This window comes from Triturus cristatus, chromosome 2_2 (genome assembly GCF_964204655.1).
Source record: "Triturus cristatus chromosome 2_2, aTriCri1.1, whole genome shotgun sequence".
NCBI classification, from domain to species: domain Eukaryota; kingdom Metazoa; phylum Chordata; class Amphibia; order Caudata; family Salamandridae; genus Triturus; species Triturus cristatus.
The window spans coordinates 355636620-355662380 of NC_140582.1; the positions used below are offsets into that span (position 1 = coordinate 355636620).

The 25761-nt window shown below is 43.5% G+C and overlaps 1 protein-coding gene across 1 annotated transcript in view; it reads left to right on the plus strand.

Annotated features, from left to right (window-relative positions):
- The window catches only part of ALPK1 (alpha kinase 1), a 348019-nt gene that overhangs the window by 289046 nt on the left and 33212 nt on the right, over positions 1-25761 (plus strand). The window contains exons 12-14 of the mRNA XM_085641431.1: positions 593-2606; positions 15635-15788; positions 23171-23333. Coding sequence (XP_085497557.1) covers positions 593-2606; positions 15635-15788; positions 23171-23333 — 2331 coding nt within the window. The remainder of the gene's footprint in view (positions 1-592; positions 2607-15634; positions 15789-23170; positions 23334-25761) is intronic.

Genomic DNA, 25761 nt, shown 5'->3' on the forward strand with positions numbered 1-25761 from the left:
AAAGTAATGGTTTGTCCAACCATATGGGATAGATTGTCGTGCAGTATTGGATGAGTAGCTTCTACAGACTCTCCCACATGGCATTACATTAGTGGTTCCAGTTATCCAGTTAGCTTCATGCCAGTCACGTCCTACATAAACCACACTATAAAAAGACACTCAACTATGATTGAAAAATGGAGTAGTCACTACCAGACAGCTTCTTCGGATCACAACAGTGGTACGAAGTGCTAAACAAATGCCTCTGTGCTGTGAAGTTCAACTTCTCGCTGATGCATCGAAAATGAATTATTCTAGTTGTATATCAGAATAGAAAGGACAGAAATATCTTCATACAAAAATATTCTATCCTACATATTGTGAACCAAACTGTAGTGGAAACATATCATATATATTAGTTTGTAGGTAAGTATAATAACTATAGTAAGCTACAGTACATCTTCATTTTTTTCTATGTATACTTACCTTCACAATATTTTGGTACTGGATTGTTTTTGTATGACTCTATTTCATCCACAGTTTCCTGGTAATATACCATTATTCTACAAATGTCTTACTCTTCTCTATTTTGTTATTATTTTAATCCTCACAGAACATCCGAGGTATGTGTTTACTCTCCTACAGCTTCTCCAGTGACTGCTTAGAAGAGCGGAGGAAGTACTATCTTTCTGAAGCTAAGGAGGCTTTTGAAGTTGGACTCCTCACCAAGAAGGACAATGATTCAGTCAGTAGCAAACAGCAGCTTCACAATTTGGTTAAGGCAGCATTTTGTCTTGCAACGGTCCATAAATGGCACAGTGGCGAGACCGATGAATTTTGCAGCGTGCAGCAGTTGTGTGGTGAAGCTGTTGAAAAACTGTGTGTGTACAGTAGCTTACCTGAAAAACAGGACAAAAGCACCATTGCTAAAGAGATCATGTCCCTGATCTCCACTGTCAAAGAAAGTTTGAAAGTGCAAAGCTTTCCAAATTCAGATGAGAGATCTTATGTTCCAGAAAGTTACAATGACTGTGTGAAAAAATCAATTCTCCACGGGAGAGTGAGTTTTAAGGAAATCATTGAAATGTATTCCCAGCATCACACTTCAGTGTGCGAAGTGTTTGCAAACATAGGTAAGAACCATAAAACAATGGAAGAACCATCAGCCAGCGGCATCTGTATCACAGCCTTGGAAACTGCTACTAGAAATCCTGAAACTGTTGCTGTGGAAGAGCATGATCATCGAAAGAAGGGAGCCTCCAAACACCCACCTTGGCAAAAATCTAATAGGAAACATCAGAATACTATGAACAAAGGAAAAAGGGGATTGACTCGTTCTGATGCAGTGAGTGAAGATGCAGAAACAGAGAGTGAGTCAGTGCCCAGTGGCAAAAGTGATGGCGACAGAAGGTCAAATCAACCACCTATCAGGCACCAAAGTTCGAGCTCATCACATTCTTGGAGCCATCTTTCAAGATCCTCCTTGAGTTGGGAAGAAGTCGATTGTGTGGACAAAAATGGTGCCTGCAAACCAAATGAACAAGTCACAAAAGATATAGATGGGGAATGTTCAACAGCTGCTTCAGAAGAGGAAGATAATAATGTCCCTGGACATAGTCTCAGTTCACTGTCTAAGAAAGCTCAGAATCTCTCTCTTCAGGAGGGCCATGGTTATCCTTCGAATGACTCTTCATTAGATCCGACAAAACCAGTGGCTGGGAAAGAGAAAAGAAACACACGTTCGCACATAGAATCAGGGCCTTCACTGGAGGATGCAACTGCCTCTCAAGCATCCATTGTGCCTCCCTTCAGCCAGTCTGGTGGCGCAGTTGATGCAGCTTCACAGTCCTCACAGTCGGATCCCTTTGAAATGATTGATCCTTCGGCAGAAACTGAATCAGTTACTGACTGCAGCAGAGGTCTGGATGTTGTTAACCAACAGGGTATGATACAGGGAGAAGATAATGGAAAAGGCTCAGGAATGTTATCTGACAAAACCACATATTTTGGGGTGGACCCAGAAGGAGAAACTGTAGATGGTACAGATGAAATTCCCCATTCTAATGATGCAGCTCAGAATCTAGTAGTCCTCCCTAAAGAAATAAGCCAGGACACTAAAAGGTGGGTGGATGATGTTGACCCTGGAGCAGAAACAGCAGATGGATGGGAAGTTGTAGAAAACAATGGTGTAACAGCCACCAAACCTCCTTCTGATGTAGGCGCCCCATGTCGTCAGAAGAGCACAACAGAAGGGAACTCCTCGATCCCTGCTCTAGAACGTATGTCTTCAGCCGGGAGTAGCTTCGATCCCTGCGACAGCACAGAAACTGGAGAAAATGATTATCTAAACTGTGTTTTGAGCAGCAGTCACAGCTCTAACTCTTCCTTTAAATCATGGGTTCGATCGCCATGGCTTTCAAGCAGTATGTCTGACCAGGGGAGTTTTAATTCCAGCACAAGTTCCTTTGTTATGATAAAGGGCAAAACCAGAGAAGAGATATTGGAAGCTCGAACTTTGGAAGAAGCTGATTATCAAAAGCTCCTATCAGGTGTGGGTCATGATTGGATATTACAAAGGCTTAATGGCACTGGGATATTTAAGCCGAATCGTCTCCATAAGGCTTACAGTAAGTGCAGTGCTGTGATATATTTGTTAATTCATTTTACTTTTACTTGATCAGTTGTTAATACAGCTATTATTATTATGTTTACTGTATTACATGTAGTCTTTCTGTGAAGAATAAGATGTCTCATCATTGATGTGGTGGATACATCACTATAACCTAGACTGTGATATATAACTAATTTGCCTTTGTTTCTTTCCCATCCGTAGCCCTAAATTCTTATTGTATTTTTCTCTTGCACTGCCACAAACAAAGCATATAATCTAGAAAAAGGTAGGGTTACACTTAAGGATAAAATATTGTTATCGATGTTTGGGAATACGTGCACCTACCACCACCCCACCCCCTCCAATATACTGAGGACGGCAGAGAATGTGTGTTATAGAGATACACCAATCAAAGTTTCATTGATACAACATAACAAATTCAAACTTTCCACCCACCTATCCCCTTCATTCAGTAGTTCTAATAAGCACAGGCTAGGTGTGGGCTTCTGTTTGAAATATTATGTTCATATGTTGTACATGTAATCTTGTATGTTTCCTCATACTCCTGCACCATGCTCAAAGCCTTTGTGATTTTGTTGATGGGATACTTCATAGCACACTTAAGTATTAGGGGCATTTAAGGTCTCTGAAAGCCGATGGGAAATGGGAAAAGATGGATGCCCAAAAAGTTTCAAAACCCTCTCCCTTCTTTTCTGATGCCATGGACAGCTTTTTCATTCCCAGAAGTACCCGCAGGCAAGTGCCAGTCGCAGCTCCTGCAGGTAAGCGCAGAGGGGCGGTGGGGCAGGGCGGGGTCGAGGGGGATGTCAACAGACGACGGAATAGGATTTATTTATTTATTTTATTTTCCCTGTTCCATCGTCTGTCAACATCCACCCCACCCCACCACCCTACCAAGCTCACCTGCGGGTGCCGCAACTGGCCAGTACTAATCACTTCACTCTGGGTCTTTAGATTTTCCCCAAAGTGTGATAATTACTTGTGGGTGTTAGATTTGGGGGTCTCTAGTTGGCATAGGTAGGTACCTGTGACAAATAGGGACCCTTGCGTCTAGTCAGGGTAAGGGGGTACACTCCTAAAATAACCCCTGCTAACCCCCTTGGTAGCTTGGCACGAGCAGACAGACTTATCTCAGAGGCAGTGTGTAAAGCATTTGTGAACACGTACAGTAATCAAGTGACAACACTACAGATAGACACTACACAAGTTTTATATCAAAAACAAGTATTCTTTATATAGACTTATCACAAGACCACAAACGACAAAAATCCACAATACTGTTACTTTAAAAATGGTAGAATTTAGCTTAGTTCTCTTAAGATGGTAAATGCAGCACTCAGAGTTCAATGTACCTGAAGATGTGTAACGCAAGACAACGAAAGTGTTGCAAGGACGGTGATGCATTGAAGATCTGGTGCAAAGAAACAAAGATGGCGCTTCCTTCTTGATGCGACATGCTTCCCGGTGATGCAGCGGCATCTGATGCGACGTCGATCCTCTTCTCCGGCAATGCAAGATGCTTCCTCACGATGCGAGCCGTGACAGGCCCTGTGACACGCTTCCCAGTGATGTGGCGGCGACTGATGTGACGTCGATCCTCTCCCCTGGCGATGCGAGTTGCTTTCATAACGATGCGAGCTGCGACACTCTTCCTGGTGATGCGGCGGCGTCTGATGCGACGTCGATCCTCTTCTCCAGCGATGAGCCGCGACAGGCCCTGCGACACGCTTCCTGGAGATGCGGCGGCGTCTGATGCGACATCGATCCTCTTCTCTGGCGATGCGAGGCGCTTCGTATTGTGAAGCGGCAGTTCGGCGACAAGCTTCTTGTTCGTGAGTCGCGCTTCCAGCTCCTTGCGACACGCAGTCCCTCAGAAAGTCTCGCAAAACAGCAGGCACTTCAAAAGAACTTTTGGGGAGCTTATGGGTGAAGTCTGTTATCCCTGAGACTTCAGTAGGAGGCAAGCTCTTTTCCAAGCCCTTGGAGATCCTTCACAAGTTGAATAAAGTGCACACAAAGTCCTTTCTATGGCAGTCAGGCAACCACTGCAGGCCAATCCCTCAAGCTTAGGGATAGTCTCTCCTCAGTCTCTTCTGGTTCCACTCCTCAGCAAATGTTTCTTCTTGTTTCCCAAAGTGATCTAAAGTTCTGGGGTCTGGGTCCCCTTTTTTATATAGTTTCTCTGTAGGCAGAGAGGCCTTTGCCTAGTCCAAACAAGTTCTGGTCAGTCCTGGAGCACTTTGTTGATATGACTCCTTCTTTCCTTTCACAGTGCAGGGCAGAGACATCAGACGCACCACAGTAGGTGGAGCCAGCATGGTGGAGGGAAAGCACAGCCCTATTCAGGTCCCAGGTGCAACTCCTCTCACCCATCTACATGGAGATCCCTCTATTCAGCCCCATGCTGACTCACCCTGTCTCCGGGAATTCCCCAGCCCCCTGGAATTCCCCAGCCCCTGTCACTCAAACTCCAGACAAGGAATACACAACCTAGCAGAGGCAGGTTTAGATGGTTAGACAAGAAAATACCTACTTTCTAAAAGTGGTATTTTCAAACACAGAATGTTAAAACCAACTTCACTAAAAAGATGTATTTTATCATTCTAAGTTCAGGCATACTAAACTCGAATTTATACCATGTTCCCTGAGTCAGTTAGGATTATAAGATGTAATAATCCAAATACCCATTCTGGCCTATGGGGAACAGGTAGCCTTGCGGAAAAACAAAAATGGCTGTAATTCACTATTAAGACATGCCACACACACCAGGGCATGTCCTACCTTATACTTACAATGCACCCTGCCCTTGGGCCTACCCTAGGCGTGTCTGATATGAAGAAAAGGGAAGGGTTAGGGACTGGCAAGTGGGTGCACTTGCCCAGGCAGCATGGCAGCACCAGACTGCACACAGGCTCTGCAATGGCAAGCCTTAGACACACTTTACAGGCTGCTTCTGTGGGTGGCACAACCAGTGCTGCAAGCCCACCAGCAGCATTTGGATTACCAGCCCATGGCACCCCTGGTGCACTGTACTAGGGTCTGACAAGTAAACCAAATCAGCCAATCATGGAGTTGCTAATCCATACATCAATTTACAATAGGTAGCATATGCACTTTAGCACTGGTCAGCAGTGGTAAAGTGCCCAGAGTTATAAAACAGCCAACACCAGATCAGAAAAAATATAGGAGGAAGGCAAAAAGTTCAGGGATGACCCTGCAAAAAGGGCCAAGTCCAACAGTGGGGCTGCACATAGTGTGAACGTCATTGTTTCTTAATGAGAGAATAAAGTGGGAAAGTCTGTCTAACTGGAAGACCTAGCAGGAAATCTAGGGGCACTTGTTTGTCAGTAGGATCTAGTATATCTGTCCTGTAAACTTGGGGGCCTATTACTATGGATGTCGGAAAACCTCTGACCATAGGTCGGAGGCTTTCCAACCCCCATCGTCAGTTTCAATTCCGACTAGCTGATTATGTATCAGCCGGTCGTAATTGAAACCAGCCGGTCATTCCGGCTGGCTTCCGATGGGCTCAAGGACCGCGGCGGTCAGTCGGAACTGACTTGTAATCCCAAAGGGTGGGCCTTTCTGCCCTGGGATTACGTTGCACATTTTCCGGCATGGTTTTCATGCCAGCCTGTCCGGCATGGAAACCATGTCAGAACGCGTGTTTTGGGGCCCCCCAGCAGGGCCCCCTTGTGTGTGTGGCCTCCAGTTGGGGGCCGAGGGGGCACCGATCCCTGCACCCTGTGGCAGGCACCTTGAGGTGCAGGAATGAACAACACCTCCCATTTCCCTATGGGAGCATGTATTATGGCTGGTTCACAGCAGTAATGCATGCTCCCATAGAGAAATGTTGGAATGCGACCAAACAGTGTCCGGACACATCCTAATGGGGCGCGCGGAACCGCCGACCGGAGGTAGGTCGGTCCCGTTTACGAGACAGTGTCCGCCCGACATCCTAATCGCCCCCTTTGGGTTCAGGGAGTCCCACATAATGTGGGGAGTGTTCCTGTTGCCCATTCCCTGTCCAGCACTTGTTTCAGCACTTAGGGCATCATTGATACAACTTTACCCGGGTATGGTACCAGTATGCCGTAAGTTCTGACAGTGCCTCCCTTGCCACTGTGCTTTTAGCTGCTGAGAATTCATCCTTGGTATGTTCACATCCTAACTCTTCCTCTCAATATTTCTGTCCCGAAGATTTATCCACCTGATATGCAGACAAGAGATGCCTGCATATTTCTGAAACCATCTTTTTCTCACTGGTTTTGGTAAGCAACCATCTCTTGAATTTCTTCACGCCTGGTTGCGAGGGGTTTCAAAGATGTGTGCATTACCCAATGTTGAATCTGGTACTATCGGGATCTTTTGGTCTCAGCGGTGCCATACTCCCTTTTTGTGTGTTCACTGTGTTGAAAGATTTGATTCCTCCCTTATCAAATGACTGTCCCTCCTGGACACAGACTCTAACTCTCCACTCCATCTGTTAAGTGGGTGTTCAGCTACACCCAGTCGCTGCTCCTGCAGGTAAGCGCGGTGGGGCGCAGGGATGTCGACAGACGATGGAATAGGATTTATTTATTTAATTTTCTCTTATCCGTTGTCTGTCGACATCCCCCCTGCCTGCCCCACCGCGCTGACCTGCAAGAGCCACGAGCGTCTACACCCGGAGCTACGTCTGAGTTACCCAAGATCGGCATGAATGGGTTTTTGTTTGAAGACAGACCCGCATCCCTGGTCAGTTTGTCCCACATTGTCAAATGGTCCAGGTTAGTGTGGAGGAATATAGAGCCCTGCTACAGTGTTTGTACAACCATATTTGTCAACTTGCGATTAACTTATCAATGAAGCAACACTGATTTGTTTGGCCTTGTTCTTTTCCATTCTATCACATGCAGTAGTTAGAACACTTGGTAGTATATGATTATATTGGGGAGTCCTAGACCTCCATTTTTAAGTGCCTGGCTCATAAATGATCTATCCATCCTTGATTTTATCTTCATCCAGACAAAACCGTCAATTGTGCTTTGAAATTTCCAAAATAGAATGGATAACACTAGCAGCGGAACAATATTTTTGGCAGCTTTGTCATTTTAATTGTGTCCAGCCTCCCCGAGCATGGCAGTCCCCCATATGCCAAGCCTTTAGTTCTTTCTGCAGGTCTTTCAGTAAAGGCCTATAGTTGGCCTGTGTGGTTGTGGGATATTACTATAGACATTAAAAAATTATCTGCCCCTTGTAAAGGGAACTGAGTCTGCAATTAAGCTTCTTGGGATACTCCGACAGATCTCAACCCTAGAAAAACTGAACAGCAAGTCTAAAAATATGTGTGGTCACTGACATGAAAAATGTATAACTGACAAATCTGTACTTTCTTTTGTGTGTGATCATGACTCTTACTCTATTCTGATCACCTCTTATGTTGCTGTTTGAAACACTGTGCCCATCCTCTCTCATTCTGAGTTCTCCAGAGAATGCGCTTGTTGGGTATGGGCAGACTCATTGGTTATTTCATATCCTTGTGTTCTCTGGTCCCATTTAAAGTCCACAGTTGCTGGAATTGAGAAACCAATACTTTCCTCAATGTTCCTTACAGGAGAGCGTTCCATTGGCTTTTCCTCTGATTAGTTTTGTCATTATCCTTATCGTTCTTGGTCAACCGGTGGTGCTGATTGCCATAGAACATTGCTCATTTGTTGCATGTTGTAGTTGAGTAGTTATCTGATCCCCGATAGCTATGTCGAGAGGGGCCTAATGGGGGCTTAGCAGGTAGATCATAGATTTGTCCCAATTTACTTTGAGACCAGAGGCCTCCGTAAACTCTCGTAACGCTGTCCAGATGGGGGTGAGATCGCTAGTAATATCGCGTACGTACAGCAGAAGGTCATCCGCAGATAGTGACACACAGTGAAACGTGCCCGCTATCGGTTCTACTGCCAGGTTAAACAGTAGGGGAAATAGGGGCACCCTTGTCTCGTACCCCTTTCTATCAGGAAGGAAGACAAAATGTATTTGCCCATTTTCACCCGCGAGGTTAGGCCTGTGTATAAAAGGCGTGTGTACCCCGTCAAGGTGGGACCCAGATTAATTCTGCGGTGGATCTGCAAACAGGTATGGCCACATAAGGGTGTTGAAGGCCTTTTCGAGATCTAGAATTTGACATGCTGCATTGGAGAATTGGGCACTTGACTTATCTTGTACATGGAACAGCCTACACAGGTTCTGGGTGTAACGAGCTGCCAATATCTTGCCCAGTATTTTAAAGTCTGCGTTAAGCAGTGTTATAGGGCCTGTATGAGGCCGGGAGCTTTCGGTCTCAGTGCCGCTTCGGGAACGTTACCAGAATAGATTCCCAGAGTGATCCTGGGAGCTCGCCTCTGTCTAATGCTCGTACATTGCTACTATGTGGGGGGTCTGGTGGGCTGAAAAAGTAGTATAGTATTCTAGCGGGAAGCTATCCATTCCCTGAGCTTTATTACGCACCAGTGCTCTGATTGTCTGGGTGACTTCTGGGGCTGCGATCTTTGTTTCCAGGGCTTTTTTGTCTGGTGTTGGAATGAGTGATATGGTTTGTGGGCTGAGGAAGTGGGCTACAGTTGGGCGATCCCTTTGCGCTGGGGTTTGATAAATATCCAAGTAATAGTCGTGAAAGGTTTGCAAGATATCGACCGGCGAGTAGCGAGGGATCCCTGTCTTATCTATTATCTCCACAACGGCCTTATATCTGTTTCTTGCTTAGCTAACCACGCCAGGTGCGACCCGGCTCTATTGCCTTCTCTGTGTATCTTGCTTGCGTACACCCTGAAGTTGTATTTACGTAGATCCTTCATTGCCTCTGCGTATGTCGTCTTGGCTGCCGCCACTTGTGCTGGTGTGCCTTTATTTGCATCGGCCTGTTTTGTAAGTGTAGATAATGCTACTTCTGCTTGCTGTACTGTTCAAGTGTTTTTACGGACTCCCACTATTTGTTGTATGCAATGTCCCCTGGCGGTTACTTTATATGCATCCCATTCTATTAGTCTGGACACCGCCGTGCCAGCGTTTATTGTGAAAAATTCTCGGATGCTGTCCCTGTGGTCGTGGCAGAACACCTGATCTGTGAGACAGTCCCGTGGGAGTTTCCAAGTGGGTACTGGGGGGTGAGGTGGCCGCCATCTAAGGGTCAATGTGTGTGCATCATGGTCTGACAGGACTCTGCCAAGATAATCTGTGTGTTAGATTTTCGGGAGCATTGCTGAGGAGCAGAGAAACCTGTCAAGGCGTACTCGCAGATTATGTGGAATGGAGTGGAAGGAATACTGTCTAGTGTCAGGGTTCCGGGCCTTCCAAGCATCTGCCAGTGCCCAGTGCTCCACCCATACTTGATATTGTTCTGTCTGCCTGTGCGCTGGAGACTGTGTTGGCAGGGGTGGGATCTGTCTAAGTGGAGGTCTAGTACCCAATTGGATTGATGTGTATTGGGTTAAGGCCCCTGTGAGGTGTCCCCAGAATTTATCTTGTTCTACATTAGGGGCATATATGCTCCCCACAGTATCGACTGACCCTCTAAGAACCCCTCAAGTAAGGTGTATCGACCTTCTTTATCTACTACTCGCAAATGCTCGTGAAAGGGGGATCCTGGCCTAATCAAGATCAGGGAGCCTCTAGCATATGCTGAATATGTTGTGGCACATATAATTCCCCGCCACTTCTTACACAGGTGGTCTACCTCAACTGCTGTTAGGTGTGTCTCCTGCTATCTGTGCTTGCTGCCTCTTTATATATGCGTATACGGCGTATTGTTTGTGCGCTGTATGCATGCCCCTGACATTTAATGTGAGAATCGTTATGTCTGTATCAGGAATCTTGTGGGTCATAATATTGTGTTCTTAGAATGTAGACTATCTGGTCTTGGTGCCGGGTCTATCCACTGTGCCCCCTGTCTAATATACCAACCATCTGTATGCAATTCGTTGTCCCGCCTGTATGCCCTGCTAGGGGTTATTTGGGAACGTGTGGTATGGGAAGGGGTATAACTAAGTAATGGGAAATATTCTCAACTTGGAGGACCTATCGCTCGGGCAACACGTCCAAACTAAACATGATGCACTTTCCTTAGTGCGTTGGTTGAGGGGGGTTGCCTGTCTTGTCTGCCAGCCACTGTCCTTACAGCTGCCCGCAGTAGGACAATATAAATGAAATTCCTGCGGGGGGACCTCCCACCTCTCTCCCTACATGGTACCTCATTCCGATGTACAGTCCTTCAATAGTTAGCTCGCCTTTCCATGGCATCTCTCGAGTCTGTGACAATGTCCGCTTACTGGATGCTTGGGTCTCGATGAGAACATCACCATATTCCTGCCGTGTACTGCATTGTCTATCATAGCAGTGTGTCCGCCGTTTGAGGAGTTACCAGTGGAGGTGTTATTGAGCCATCACAGGAGGTGTTCGTGTCACTGGCTTCCTCTTCTGATGTGAAGATGTGTGGTCCCTTTTCTCCGTCGGAGCTCTCCAGTGTCGATCCCAACTCTATTGCCGCTTGCAGTGTTTTCCTCCGTTCCGCTATTATTTGCTCGGGGTCTGGTGAGTTCTTTGCAGTGGTTCCTGGCCGCAGGCTCAGTTGTTTTAGGGTGACTGTCCTGTATTGCCGACGTTGGTGTCTTGAAGGTCGATGTCTTTGTGTCTCATCTTGGCTGTCTAATCCCGATAACCGTTGGTCCACCCAGTCACTCGCCTCCTTGGGATCTGTAAAGAAGTGTGTAGTACCATCATGGATGATTTTTAGGCGTGCAGGGAACAGGAGAGCGTATTGTATGTTCTTTTGTCGCAGGTTGCGTTTGATGTCCAGGAAAGTGGCCCTTTGTCGTTGGACTGCTCGGGAGTAATCCGGGAATAGCATAACTTATTTGTTCTCGACCCAGAGCGCCCCCTGTTGTCTAGCAGCCCGAAGGACAGTGCCCTTGTCTTGGTAATGTAGCAACTTTAGTAGGAACGGTCTAGGTGGCGATCCCAGGGGCGGGTTGCGGGCCGGGACCCGGTGCGCCCTTTCCACAGAGAAGAAAGGGGTCAGGTCCTTCTCCTGGTTGAAATTTTGAGCCATATTTCGATGTACTGTATGGGGTCGGACCCCCCTGCTCCTTCCGGTAAATTCAGAATTTGTATATTGCTACGGCGGGAGCGCCCTTCCAGGTCATCAGCTCTGTCTTCCAGGATCTTCACTCTTGATTGCAGGTCTTTCAGGTTTTATTTGCTGTGACTGCACTTGGGGTACCATGGTTTGGAACGCTTTTTCTCCTTGTTTTACTTTGTCCACTAGTTTCCAGTGATCATCCCTTAGTAGATTAAGGTCCGTGGCTAGCGCTCCAAATCTATCGTCCATGGTGAATGTTCAATGGCCGCTAGCACCTTATGTAGCTTGTCTGACATGGACACTGCTTGGGCAGCTTCCGCTTCCGATTGGGCAGACTTGGGATCTGGGGAGGTCTGTCTCGTGTGGGCCGGCGTCTGCGAGGCTCCTGTGTTGCGTTGACGCCCCATGTTGATCCACTGCCCTGCTGTCGCTTCCGGGATAGTCGCTGATGTTGGGTTTAGGCGATGTGCGTCTGGGTAGTGGTTAGATTCTGTGTGCCTTTCTTTTGTTGCCTGCTCCCCTCAGTATGGAACTTCAACTAGTCAACTCTTCTTAATTATTTTTGTAAAGGACCGCCCTTTGTACATCAGGTGAAGTGCGCTGGAGGTTACACATTTATAAGAAAATACCTACAAAAGCAGTACGAATTTACAGACCCATTATCTTGATAGACATTAATTGTACCAGTCATGTACATGATGTTTGTATAACACAAACGTGGACAAAAGGTAGTAGAGTGCGGTACAGGTTCCAAGGTAAGAATACAGTGAGTGAATGACTAGGAGGGAATAGTGAAGATGGACTGCTTTTTCGTTATGATGTTGCATTGTGTACTTTAAAGAGATGTGTCTTCAGATCTTTCATAAATTGGAGAAGGTTTGGAGGGAAGGTTATAATCAATACAGGAATGTCACTCTTTGGTGCATAAACAGAGATCACTTGTTGTCTTTTTTTTCAATTCTTCATTCCCAGTCTGATGGTCTCCTGGCTACGGGTGTGCTGAGAGCCACCTGAGGTGGTGAGCTTGTCAGCCAGATAGACAGGGGTGCCAGTCATAATGACTGCAGATGAAGATGTGAGTCTCAAAAAACTATAGACATAAGTAGGTCACCATGGGAATTTGTAATTGTAATTGTAATTCGCATTTGTAGAGCGCATTATCACTGTCAGGTCTCTAAGCGCTGTCAGAGAGAGCCAACCCTTGGCACGTGGGGGGATGTTTATTGATTACGGTGTGCCCCAGGCTTCTGCGAAAAGGACTGTTTTTAACTTCTTCCTGAAAAGGAGAAGGGTGTGTTCCTTGTGCAAGTACTCCGGCAGCTTGTTCCAAAGTGGAGGAATGGAGGCTGAGAAGGCTCTTCCTCCTTTGGAGGTTAGGCTGATGCGGCTGCAGGCCAGCAAGCTGGCCTCTGAGGACCGTAGCACCCTACTAGGAATGTAGTGGGTTAAATGACCTTTAATATAATTTGGGGCTTGGCCATAGATGGCTTTATGCGCAATGCAGAGGCCCTTAAACTTGGTTCTCTGCCTAACCGGGAGCCAGAGCAACTGACGTAGGAGGGGGGTGGTGTGAGCCCTCCTAGGCAATCTAAAGATTAATCTGGCCGCATCATTCATGATAACCTGTAGTCTGGCCAGCAAATTTTCCAGGAGGCCGATGTACAGGGAGTTGCCGTAGTCTAGTCGTGACACTATCATGGCCGATACGGCCATTCTGAGTGTGGCGAATGTGAGAAGGGGGGCAAGTTTTCGTAGCTGTCTCATCAGGCCGACACATATTCTAAGACATTTTCTGTTACTCTCCCAAGTCTTTTGTCACCTAAGGAAATTAAGATTTGTGGCCAATATTCACAAAGATGGAATTTGCCACTGAAATATTTCTATGCTAAACCTTCTTGAGGACCATTGTGGTAGATATAATGAAAGCATTGAAACACAGGAAAAATGTATTATGAGATTAGCTTGCATATGGTTTCATAATTTCCTCATCAATCCCAGTATTCATGTGAAATTATTTGACCCATTGCTTGATGGGATACAAAAAAGAGTTTTTCCTGTCCCTATCTGAATGGTTGATCATTGTTATTTGGCACTCTAACATCTATTTTCTCATCTACTTTTGGATAACTTCCTTTTGCACTAATGCCTAAGTGACTTTTTCTAATGTTGTCACTATTTAAATGTAGTTGTATTGGATTTTAGCTATTATTCATGAAAAGTCTAGCCAAAATGCTCACAACGTCAAAAGTGCAAATAAAATCATCCACACATTTGTTCATTCTCAGGGAGCCAATGTATTTGCATCTTAAAACCTATGTACATAGTTTATAAGGTACTGGGGTAGACCTAAATAAATTCTACAGCTGTAAGCGATGATAAAGTGACTGCAGCTGCACGTGAAGCACTGGTTACAAGATCCAAGGTTGATAAAGTTATGACTTTATTTCAGCTTCAATATGTGAGCACACTGTAGAACTCCACAGGGTGACCAGCCAATGTAAAAAGAATGATAGCCACACACTATTAGTGGTTAGATGGAGTAGGACCCCCATGAAGCACAGTCCATTCCAATCCTCATTTCCATCCGGCATCCAATAAGATGTCATAAGAAGTTGTGCCAAAAGCCTCTAACAAGTCTATTAGCATGATAGTGCTGATGTCATACATCTGAGGAGATCACCCATCATTGCTATGACTACTGATTCTGTACGATTCCCCACCCTTAAACTCTACTGGAAAAGATCTAGGAAATGAAAAAATCATGTCCAGCTGCCAAGTAACACTTTTGAATAATTTAGCAGAGTACAGCCAATTATACGTTCGGAGGGGCTGGAGTCTATCCCTCTGGGATGTGTTTCAGTGTTCTCCCTCAGCAGATGTCAGTAGATGGCCCTTACTAGTGAGTAACTTTTTACATAACATTACATTATGGGTGTCCATACTGGACACATCACTCAGTAGTGAATTCTCCTGATTTCCCCATGAAACTGAGATGTATGTTGGCATTATATTCTACTTAAGTTTCCGCCAACTCTGTGGAATGACACTTGGACTGTGGTCCATAGGGCCTCTTTTCCTCATTCACATACGCATTCAGTGCCAGGCCGATTCACGTAAGCCGTTACTAGCCACTAGTTTACACGGTTCGACAACAAATTAAAAACAAAGGCCTAAGTGAACACTTGCGGTATTTTGGATTTTTTTAAGAAGGATGTAAAATCCTAATCAAAAGCTTTAAAAAATGTCGCTTTCTAAAAGGGTCAGTGGTTGCTTATCTCCATTTTTGCAAAAAGTAAGAAGGTAATCTTCAGCATTTTGTACCTTCTGTTGATTTTATTCTGAAAGGTACACACCTATAGAAGGGGATTAAAAACGTTCCTCTTCACAAAAACATTGAAACTAAGTGATCCTTAAATCTTCCCATCTCTGTTGCTATTGAACCTGAACGTTTACTAATCCCATGGTTTTGCACTGTATAATTAACCCCATACACTCTACCAACCAACTCTCCTTCACTCCATTCCTTTTACTGCTAGTGTGCCTCTCCGAATATCAAAGACGAAATATCGTGGCCTGGAAATATCAAGGACAAAATATCGAAACTGGAATATTGAAAGGTAAGTATGTATAGATTTTCTATACCTAACTCTTCACATATGTACCTTGAATATATGCATATCTTCAAGGGACATAGCTGTGGAGTTTCAAATAGTAAATCTATACTTCAGCTTCATGTACTTACCTTTCGATATTTTAGTCTTCGATATTTTGTCCATCTTTGATATTCAGTAAGACAATCATTAAGAACGTATATTCTGTTGTTAAATCTGTAAAGCACACTTCTACCGACAAGTGCAACTGTGCTATATAAAAATGTCAAATAAATAAATACATGTGACATCTGTTATTTGTAGATGCTCTCCTCCTGAAATACTCCAAGAAGTCTGGTCTGTGGACAGCCCAGGAAACAATTGTGCATATCGGAGACAGACTCACTGTGGACAAGCCAGGCAAACAGAGGAATGCATTTTGGATCCACTGTTTGCACCAAGATGAAACTCTTGGAAGGTAAAGTATCCACTAACTTATATTATAGAATTCCTAACCCTTGGTTGCATAGTGAGGGAATTATTGGTTCTGTACTTCAGGTATTGACACCTTTAATGTTGCAGCACCAAATCCTGGTGTCACTACTAATGGATTAATACATATAGTGATTAGAAAACATTTCAACTAAACTTTCAGACTGCATGGTAGGACAGTTGCCCTTTCCTGGAAAACTCAAAACAGGTAGGTGTGTAAATACCACTATTCTAAAATGTAATGTCACTGTTGACACAAGGAAATTGTTGGAAGGTGGATTATGGGTAGGGGTAAGTATGCACCTAGCACTATCAATAAGGCCACCAACGCAATATAAGGTCCAGTCAAGGTCTCAATAAGTTATTCCCTTGCTCAACCCTTGGTAGCTAGCCACGAGCAGACAGGCTTAACTTAGGAGACAGGTGTATAAAGCATTTAAAAACACCAATACATTAAATAAGTAAGACATAACACTCAATAAAAATTCAACACCAATTTACAAAAATAAGACATACCTTTATCTTTTAAATGACACCAAAACAACAAAAATCCAATGTAGGGTACCGGAGATATGAATTTTTAAAGAATAGACACTTTCTAGTACTTAAAAACGTATAGTGTCGAATTGGAACATCTGCTCATGCTTGACCAGGACAAAGTCAAATTTTTAAGCTGTCCGCGATGAAGCCCTGGTCAGATACACTAAGCGTGAGGCCCCGGTCAGAATTTTACCTTCGCACTTAGAAACTTTTGGGGAGCATTTTCTCCTGACGTAGAGCGGGCCTCTTCTGCAGGCTGGATTCACAGCAGCTTTGTCGGCTTGGTTCCACAGGAGCCCCCGGTCAACTCCTGACCTGCGGAGCTTTCAGCGGAATGAACCTGAAATCCAGTCCGGGTCTTAGTTAGATGTAGTTGGCTTGACTCTCGACATCGGGTCGGTCCACTTGTGGAGGTTTTTCACAAAAGTTCTCCAAACTTCAGAAGGTGCTTCCTGATGTTCCTTTTGGGGGATCAAAGTGTCCACAAACATAATCCATGGTTACGGTGTCTCTGATTTGCTCCTCAGAAGTTGGGACTACAGTTCCCACACTGCACCTGGCCAAATCCTATAAAGTCCAGCTGAAGGTGCTCAGCTGGGTTCTCCTCACTGGAGATGATGCAGGTGGAGCTCTTTTAACCTGTTGCATTAAGGGAGTTCACTCCTTCTCTTTTAAAGCAAGACAAAGTCCTTTGGGCTGTAGTTCCTTAGTGTGCAGTAGGTGCAGTCATTGAGTGTAGTCCTCTTGATGTAGCCCAGGGTCCAGCAAGGCAGCCTTTCTTCTCCTTGTAGTTTCAGACAGCAGATCTGAGTTACTATGCAACTCTCACATATTCATCCAATGTTCTGGGGCAACAAGTAGGGGGCTCCTCTGACCACTGGGATACAGGGTGCCACCCAGAAGCATGACACCTTCCTCCAAAGTTTGTCATATTCTTGTCCCACAAAGCACAGTACTTTATTCAAGATGGAGAATTTCTCTCCTTGAGAGTAAGATCTGGCTAAGTCAACCCTTCTGGTGTGGCTCATTTCCCTTAACACTGCCCTTCTTGACCTCCTGCAAATTCCATTCCTGGGGCTTCCATCTGGCTTGGGGGTACAGGAGGAGAAGGTAGGTCTGGCTTGCATGCCTTAATGTCCTGCTCTCTTTGAAACCGAAGTTGCTTACCCAGCCCCTTTCCTGGCCTGTTCTCTGCAGCTGCAGAGCTCCCCCCCCCCATCAGATAACCTGTCTCTATACAGGCCACTTATCACATCATCAAAGCAGTTTGGCTAAGCCTGTTAGGCTGGTCAATCAGGAGAGGCTGCTAGAAGGCTGAATTTTGGCTCACAGAAAAGAAAGTTCTATAACCTCTTTTCTGTACTAGGTATGATACATTGAACAGTGGCAAGTTATTGGATTGATCATTACCAGTCATTTAAGTCCTTCAAATAATATTTTAGGTCACTCCTAGCAATTGGTACACTGTATTACAGTATTCCCATTTAGCATATGGAGCTAAAACGCTACAATGGGGAAAAAGTGAATTGGCAGTTTTTCTACACCAGGGAAAATAAAAAAATAAAAAATGCCCCTGCTTATTTTTACATGGCACCTTACCCTGGGCAAACCTAGGGTAGACCTTAGGGGGTGATGTATATGTAAAAATAAGGTCGTTTTATACTTTTGAAGTACCTTTAAATCCAAAGTCGAATTTGCATATAATTTCAGTTTAAAAGCAGATTGAAAAGCAGGGCTGACTTTTAAAATGATAGCAAGCAACACAGCAGTGCACACTTCAGTGCATGAAATTTGCTGGACCCCTACACTTACATTTCCCACCACTAGGGACCTACAGGTAGGTTGTCAGTACCAATTGTAATTACACCTAATTACTATATACGTTTTTAAACAGAGCACTGGCCTTGGGCCTGGGTAGCAAAGCCCAGGGCGCAGTCGGAGACAGTTACCACCAGTATCAGTCAGAAAATGGAGTGATCAGGGCAATAAGGATGGCTTTATCACAGTTATCTTTTTAAATAAGAGCTGAAACAAAATTCTAATAATTGTGAATTTTTGTGGTCTTCTAGAACTAACCTGTAAGATTAACTCAGGTTGCCTAAGGAAATAGACCTCCAATTACCCGATCTCCGAATGTCATCGTGGAAACCCAGGTAGAAGCGATACAAGAAAACGTGTGGCAAATTCACTAAAGTACATTTCCGGGCTGCAAAGGAAAAGAAAAAACTGAAAATATCAATACAAAGCACCAACATAATCAATGTACTCGTCAGACAATTAAGACCCTGATGAGGACAAGCAGTACTCTCCAGATGAAAGTTCACAAGTTTGCAGAAATCCCAATCCTCTCAACCGCTCACCATCCAACGCAGTCATGAGAATCATAAACCCGGGCATATATCCACATAGAGTCAACCATATTCTAGAAGAAAATTCTCATGCAGACTGAAGTAAATGGTTTAAAAGTGCAAAGTGCAATCAAAGATGAGGTGTTTAAACCACATTGAGACCAACAGGGAAATTGAACTAAACAGTCCAGTGGGCACCCAAGGCAGGTGTTTTACTGGATGCACAGCTCAAGAGCAAGAAAACAACCGCATGTAGTATGTACTGTGAGCTGCACAGAGTGAACCTGTGTGGGAGTTATCATAGTCCGCTAGTGAATGTTTTATGGATTGCATTGCAAACATGGCCTAGTTACATGCGCCACAGCAGCCATTGGTCATGTTATGTTCTGGGGATTGTAGCACATTTGAGGCTCACTTTGTGCATTGCGGCTCCTGCGTGTGCTTGCTGTGGAATCTCAAGTAGAACACAGGACCAGTATTTTTATGTTATGGCCAAGTAAAATAACTGCACACGTAAAACAGCAAAAACAAGAAAAATTACTTTGAAAAGTATTTTAGATTTGTATGAACTATCCCAAAATATCAAGGCAAGCAGAGGCATAATTGCAGTGGTATAAAAGAAACAGAGGTTTTTACCTTACTTTTTACTCATGTACCAGCTCCTGGTCTTCCAGGGTCTCAAAACATTCACAAGTGGCCAGGTGTTTCTCTGGTATCTTAGGAGAATGACAAAAGAACATCTAGCAAAGACAGCTCTACCCTGTAGTCAACACCACAACACTGATCCTATACATCCATTAAAGTACATCATGGATAAGACAAAGTGTTTAAACCTTCTTGACCTTGAGAACTTAACTTAAGTACAGATGAATACCATGGAGCTGCAACAGCAAAGAGTTGAAAAGACAAGCCGAGTGTGTGACAACCATTCAAAGCACAGGAACTGCATCACTCCTTTGTCTTAGGGCATCAATCAGGATAGTAAATTAGAGTTAGCCCCTTCGGTCTGATGTGTTGCTTTTCTTTTTTCTATTTTTAGGTTTCACTTGTAAAAATTCACCAATACTTCCATGCAAAACAACAAAGCAAGGCATTTAAATGAAAGTGGCTGCGAGACATTCTTCAAAAATATTAGATGGCAGGCCTTGTAATTGTGGCTTATTCTGCCATCAATGGGGTTGGCTATCCATGAGGGTTTGGCCGCAGGGCCTGGCTACAGACCAGGGCCTGCAGCCAAACCCCTACTACATACTGTGAAAAGCTATGCATGGTGAGGCAAATGGGTAAATATGATTAAAAACAAAAATGAGAAATTCACTGAAAAAAACAGAAGGTTATAGTGACATTACAGTTATTTATGTTAATATCATCTTAACATAAAAAAACCTCAAAATACACTGAGAGAACCACAGGTTAAAGTGAGATTATAGTTAGGTATGCTAATAATATCTTCCTTTGCTATTAAACAAAAGTCAATAAAATTCACAAAAAACTCTGGTTATAATGATGTTACATTTAGGAAAGACATTAAGATTTGAGCTTACATAAAAAAACAGAAAATGACTGAAAAAAACAAAGGTTAATGTGACGTTATAGTTAGGCCTTGCAATAATATTTCAACTGTCATTTAAAAAAAACACTAATTTACTGAGCTAACTCTAAATTGTGCCCCCCTCCATGCACTGCTTATGAACTCACATATTACATCACACATGACATCTTAAATGACATCATTAATGACATCTAAAATGATATCAATAGTCACATCACTGATGACATCAAACTGACGACACAAACCACAGAAGTAGGGGCAGGGAGTGGAAAAAAGAGGTCCACTACCCTAGCTCTCTAGAACAAGTATTTGAAACACTCAGGGTTAGCTGTTCCTGAAGAGGAATCCGGGCAGCTAGGCATCAGAAAACAAAAGAAGAAGAAGGTATCTCAGGATGGATGGATGGATCGGGGGGAAATTCCCTTATTTGGAAAAGTTGCCCTCACACACCCGTGAAGGTGTCATGCTTCATCATTGAGTGTTTTTGCGGAGATTTTTTAATGTAAAAAATATCCAGTAGACCCACAAATAAAAACCTTCTTATATTGGGCACCACCCTGATATTTTTAACTCACTATCACAACTAGCGCCACCCACTTGCACTCACCACTACGGCGTTTTTTACTTTAAAAGGTCTCCGCCAAAGAGCCCTTTTGCGGTGCCTGTGGGGTATTGCAGCGCCAACCCCACGAGGAGCAAAAACGCCCAATGATTAAGCATGACACCTTCACCGGTGTGTGAGGGCAGCATTTCCAAATAAGGGAATTTCTTCCTGATCCATACTTCCATCCTTAGATACCCTCTTCCCCTTTTGTTTTTCGACGCCTATCTGGCCGGATTTCTCTTCAGGAACAGCTACCCCTGAGTGTTTCACATAATTCTGATGACATATTGTCATTGTGACACCGTCGTATAGGGTTTATGGTCTTGAAGTAAATGAACTCATCCAGTTCATTATAACAATCATAGTGTCCTGTATGTTGCTCCTAAGGGATTCATGATTTCAATCTAACTATAAAATGATATGGGTATCATCGTAGTAACTTCTATTAAAAAACGGTCTAACAACGAATCAATTTTGTCAAAACTGCAATGTAAATATTTTTTTTAAGCATGGTTCAGAGAAGAGACCTGAGGGACACCATATAGTCGTGCTCAGTCTGAGGATACAAATGTTTGAGTTTAAGAATTTGTTTAGGCTCAGGCAAAAAATAAGTAATCCAAGTTAAGACTTTGTGTCCGACATTGATCTCCCCAAATCTGCTCTACAGTATGAAATGGACCATGGTATGGAAGCCAACTGAAAGATCTAAAAGGATCAAGGCTGCAGAACTGCCTTTATAAGAAACATTTGGAGCTTGTTTTTAATCCAGTTAGTACTACTTCTGTGCCATTAGACTCTTTAAAACCAGTTTGAGCAAGATCCAGTATCTTTGTGGATCGTGATTTAATATATTTGCCAGCAATTTTAGCAACAAAGGGTAAGGGAGAAACAGATTGGTAGTTATTTAGACTATGGGGGCCAACCCTTGGGTTCTTTTGAAGCGGGGTGACTATAAAGTGCTTTCAACAGATTAGTACAGAAGCACCTAGAAAGGAATGATTTACCATTTCAGCTGTTAATGGTACGAACATGAAGGCTGAAAGATAAACACACCTTTCAAGGCAAGTATCGAGTGGTGATCCTGATTTAACTGAGTAGATCAATTTGGAGACATATTCAAGAGATATTAGACTAAACTCCTATCAACTCTGTTCAGCAGAGGGCATCATAGCAGAGGAATTTAGGGAAGACAGAATCTACACAAATGAATTTTGTGTTGTACTTATTTTATCATGATAAAAAGCTAGACTATCACATAATGTTAAGACACTGGTATGGTCAATGTAAATGCCCTTGGTTTGGAACATTTATCAATAATTTTAAAGATTTCTCTTGTTAAGTTCTGTGATTCGGTAATACATTGGAAACAATATGGTGAGTAAGCAGAAGACGAACTAGCTTTAGCTTTTTCATGATTCATTCAGCATCACTTCCACTTTATTCTTGGCATTGTCTTTTTTCAATCTCCAAAAATCGGAGTACCAAGGAGCTGATGAAAGAGTATTGTCCTGAGCGATATCAGAACAAACACGTCACATGAGGTCTTCAAGGCAGAAATAAATAGGTTTCTATTTCAGCAATCGATTCCGTCCATACTTTTCAATGTAATAGAAAACACACAATTCTTAGGTAAGTACAATCTTTTGAAAAATTCGGCATGGGTACAAGCAAATCTGCATGAATGGGTCCTCCTTTTTACCTTCTTGGTGTGTAACGTTGACTGCTCTAACCTATTCTGTAAATATTATGTGGCTTACACCATGCTCAGTTTTACTCTGTAAATATTATGTAGCTTGTACCATGCTCTAACGTTTTCTGTAAATATTTTGAAGCTTGTACCATGCTATACCTTATTTTGTAAATATTCTGTAGTTCGTACCATGCTTTAACTTAATTTGTAAATATTCTGTACCTTACACCATGCTATGAATTATTCCATAAAAATTAAGTAGCTTGTACCAAGCTCTAACTTATTCTGTAAATATCATGTAGCTTGTACCATGCATGCAGTCTTTTGAAAGATTTGGGTAGCTTCATTTTACATACGCCATTAAATTCTCTACCTCTCTTTGTAAGTACTGATTATCGTGTAATGTTTAATGTATTCCCACCATGACTAACTCAGTTGAATCCTTTATATGTTTTCTTCTGAGACCTGAAACTGTGTAAAGCATTCTGATACCCATTGGGTCTAGTTTGCTAGATAAAACCAGCAAATAAATAATTTACAATATATTTTAAAAATGTATCACTTTTACCATTTTAAAATCTAGCTCTATGCTGAATGCCATAAATCAATACCTGTGTTTGCATTATTCTTGTAGGTATGTTGGGAAGGAGTATAAGGAAGAGAAGGAGCTATTTTACCACATCAACGATGTAGAACGACAAATGACAGCACAGTATTATGTGACAGAATTTAACAGGAGGCTGTTTGAGCTTGGGATTCCCACCCAGATATTTTACCTGCCCTCTGCAGTTCTCATGGTTAGTACATTTCGACGAAATACATACCATAACTGCAAAGTATTCCTACACGTTTTAACTGTATAAAATGATTAACCTTCTGAAATTCACTTTTCTATTTCTTTCTGCAAAATTATTGTACATTAAATGGATCGGCTTTCCAGAATGCATTACTGTAAGAGCACATTCCAAGGTACTCTAAAGAAAACATGTTTCATTCATGCTAACTGTGCAACTTGACGAAGAGAAACAAAAACCTGGACATTACTTTGGGTGACATTGTGCAATCAATGACCGACACAATGTGCCTCTTTGAAACTATTTTGTGTGTTCGTCTAGGTCCCCCATGTTGCAAAATACGGCACCTCTTTTTTGTTTAGGGTAACTATAACTCGTCCCCCGCTATGCACAGTTTTCTCATCAATAATGTTGCTGCAGTGATATTATCCATGATGTCATGAGTGATGTAATATGAGAGGTAATTAGCAGTGAATGGCAAGGGTACAAGTTATGGTTATCTTAGGGCATGAGTTATTGTTACTTGCGATAACTGTAACTAAAACTGGTGAATTTCTGTGTTTTTTAGAGTTTAAAGTGTTATGTTGTTACTGACCATTTCACCCCACTTTAACCGTTGGCTTATTTAGTGAACTTCTAGGTTTTTTTGTTTAGCACAAAGTAATATTTTATTACCATATGTAAAGCCAACCCTCTGCCGCATACAGCCTTCGCCCGTGTGCAGCAGGGGGTAGCCACAGGGCATGGCAGATCTATTATCTTTCTCCAAAAATTATCAATAATTTCAATCCAACGTATATTTTACACAACACAATGTTTATTATTATTGATTACTTATACATATTTGATAACGTTTTATTAAACTTTATGTCTATGGCTCTTTTTACATAGTTTTTATTAATACATTTTGTGGTGAAAAATTTGAAAATAATTAGTCAGACATATACAATTTTTTCTTTAAACATATCTCTTAGTTCTACTTTTTAACATTTTACACCCCCCAAAAATGCAATCATAAAAACAACCACACAAAGGCCTTGTATTGTATGGGATACACTGTATCACATAAACTGCAACCATACAACCAGCACAAGGTGGCACTTCAATCCCAGCTAAAGAGCAAAAGCACCAACCTGGGAAATGCCTTGGAAAAATATGGTAGATTCTCCTGGGGCCGTGGTTTCAATGACCCAGGAGACTTACATTTTTATTTTCTATTGTTGATGGGGGCCTGCAGAACTTCCTACAGCCTACCACTACATTAAAATAAGTTTGGTGATGTCCCTGCCCTTTCTAGAGACATCACCAAAATCAAAATATATCTAAACATCCCTCCCAAGTCATTTTGGGGCATTTTTTGAATGAGCAGTGACTAATAAATGAAGTTCTGCGGCCACTAATTTATTAGTCACATTTCTCTTTCTTTTTTTATTTAGTCTCACCCAGGACACCCACTGTATTAATTTTTTTATAAGGGGCCGCAGGAGGAGCCCCATGCCCCTGAGGCCATGCCGGCTCCTTCAAGTGGCAGCCGTCATTTTTTTAATTTAGGGGGTTCCCACTCGGGGCACTGCACACCTTTATAATTTCTTTTGGCTATGTGGGGAGCACCATGGCCCACTGGCATTTTTTTTAATGATAAAGTGGCACTCGGGGCACGTCACAACTAGTCCCATTTATATTTTTTTTAATGTGTAAGCTGTGTACCCCGGTGTCCATCTGGGGCATGACACAGTCCATCCCTTATTGGGGGCTGCAGGGGGGGGCTCATGGTCTCTGCAGCCCTGCCAGCTCCCAGCTTGCACTCATTGCGGGTGCAGCGGAAACTGGCATTGCTCCAACCCAGGGGATCAGTTTTATTTTGCTACCATGGGGTGGGAGCAATGAAAGCATATCCCTGCCTAAGAGTGTGGGCAGGGGAATGCTCTGTTCTCCCACCACGCGGGAGTAGCTTTGGCCTCCCGCCTAGTGAGAGAACTGTAGCATTTTCCCTTCCTGCGTCCTGGGGGTTGGGGACTCTGGGACACAGTCACTGAGCCGGCCCTGGGAGATGGTGTCCTCAGGGCGATTCTATGGCTCGGGAATGGGGTGCCATGCAACCCTCCCCTTTAATTAACTTATTGGTTCTGTGCGATCGTGTCCCAAGGTCCTCCTGGAGGCTTGGGGAGGGTTGCAGCGTGCCCCCTCCCCTTTAAGATACTGTGCTGGGGGATGGGGTTCCCAGGGACTTGTGAAGGCTTTGGGAGGGGGGCAGTGAGCCCCTCCTCCTAAAACATACCCAACGTATCCTCCCCCCGCGGCTCTGGCTCACCCGGTGGTTCTTTAATAAGAAACAGGCTGGAGCCTGTGCTGTCTTTTTTTTTATTTAACTGTGGATTTGGGTATCCTCCGCAAATTTGCAGCAAAAAAAAAAAACTTTTCTTAGTCCCAA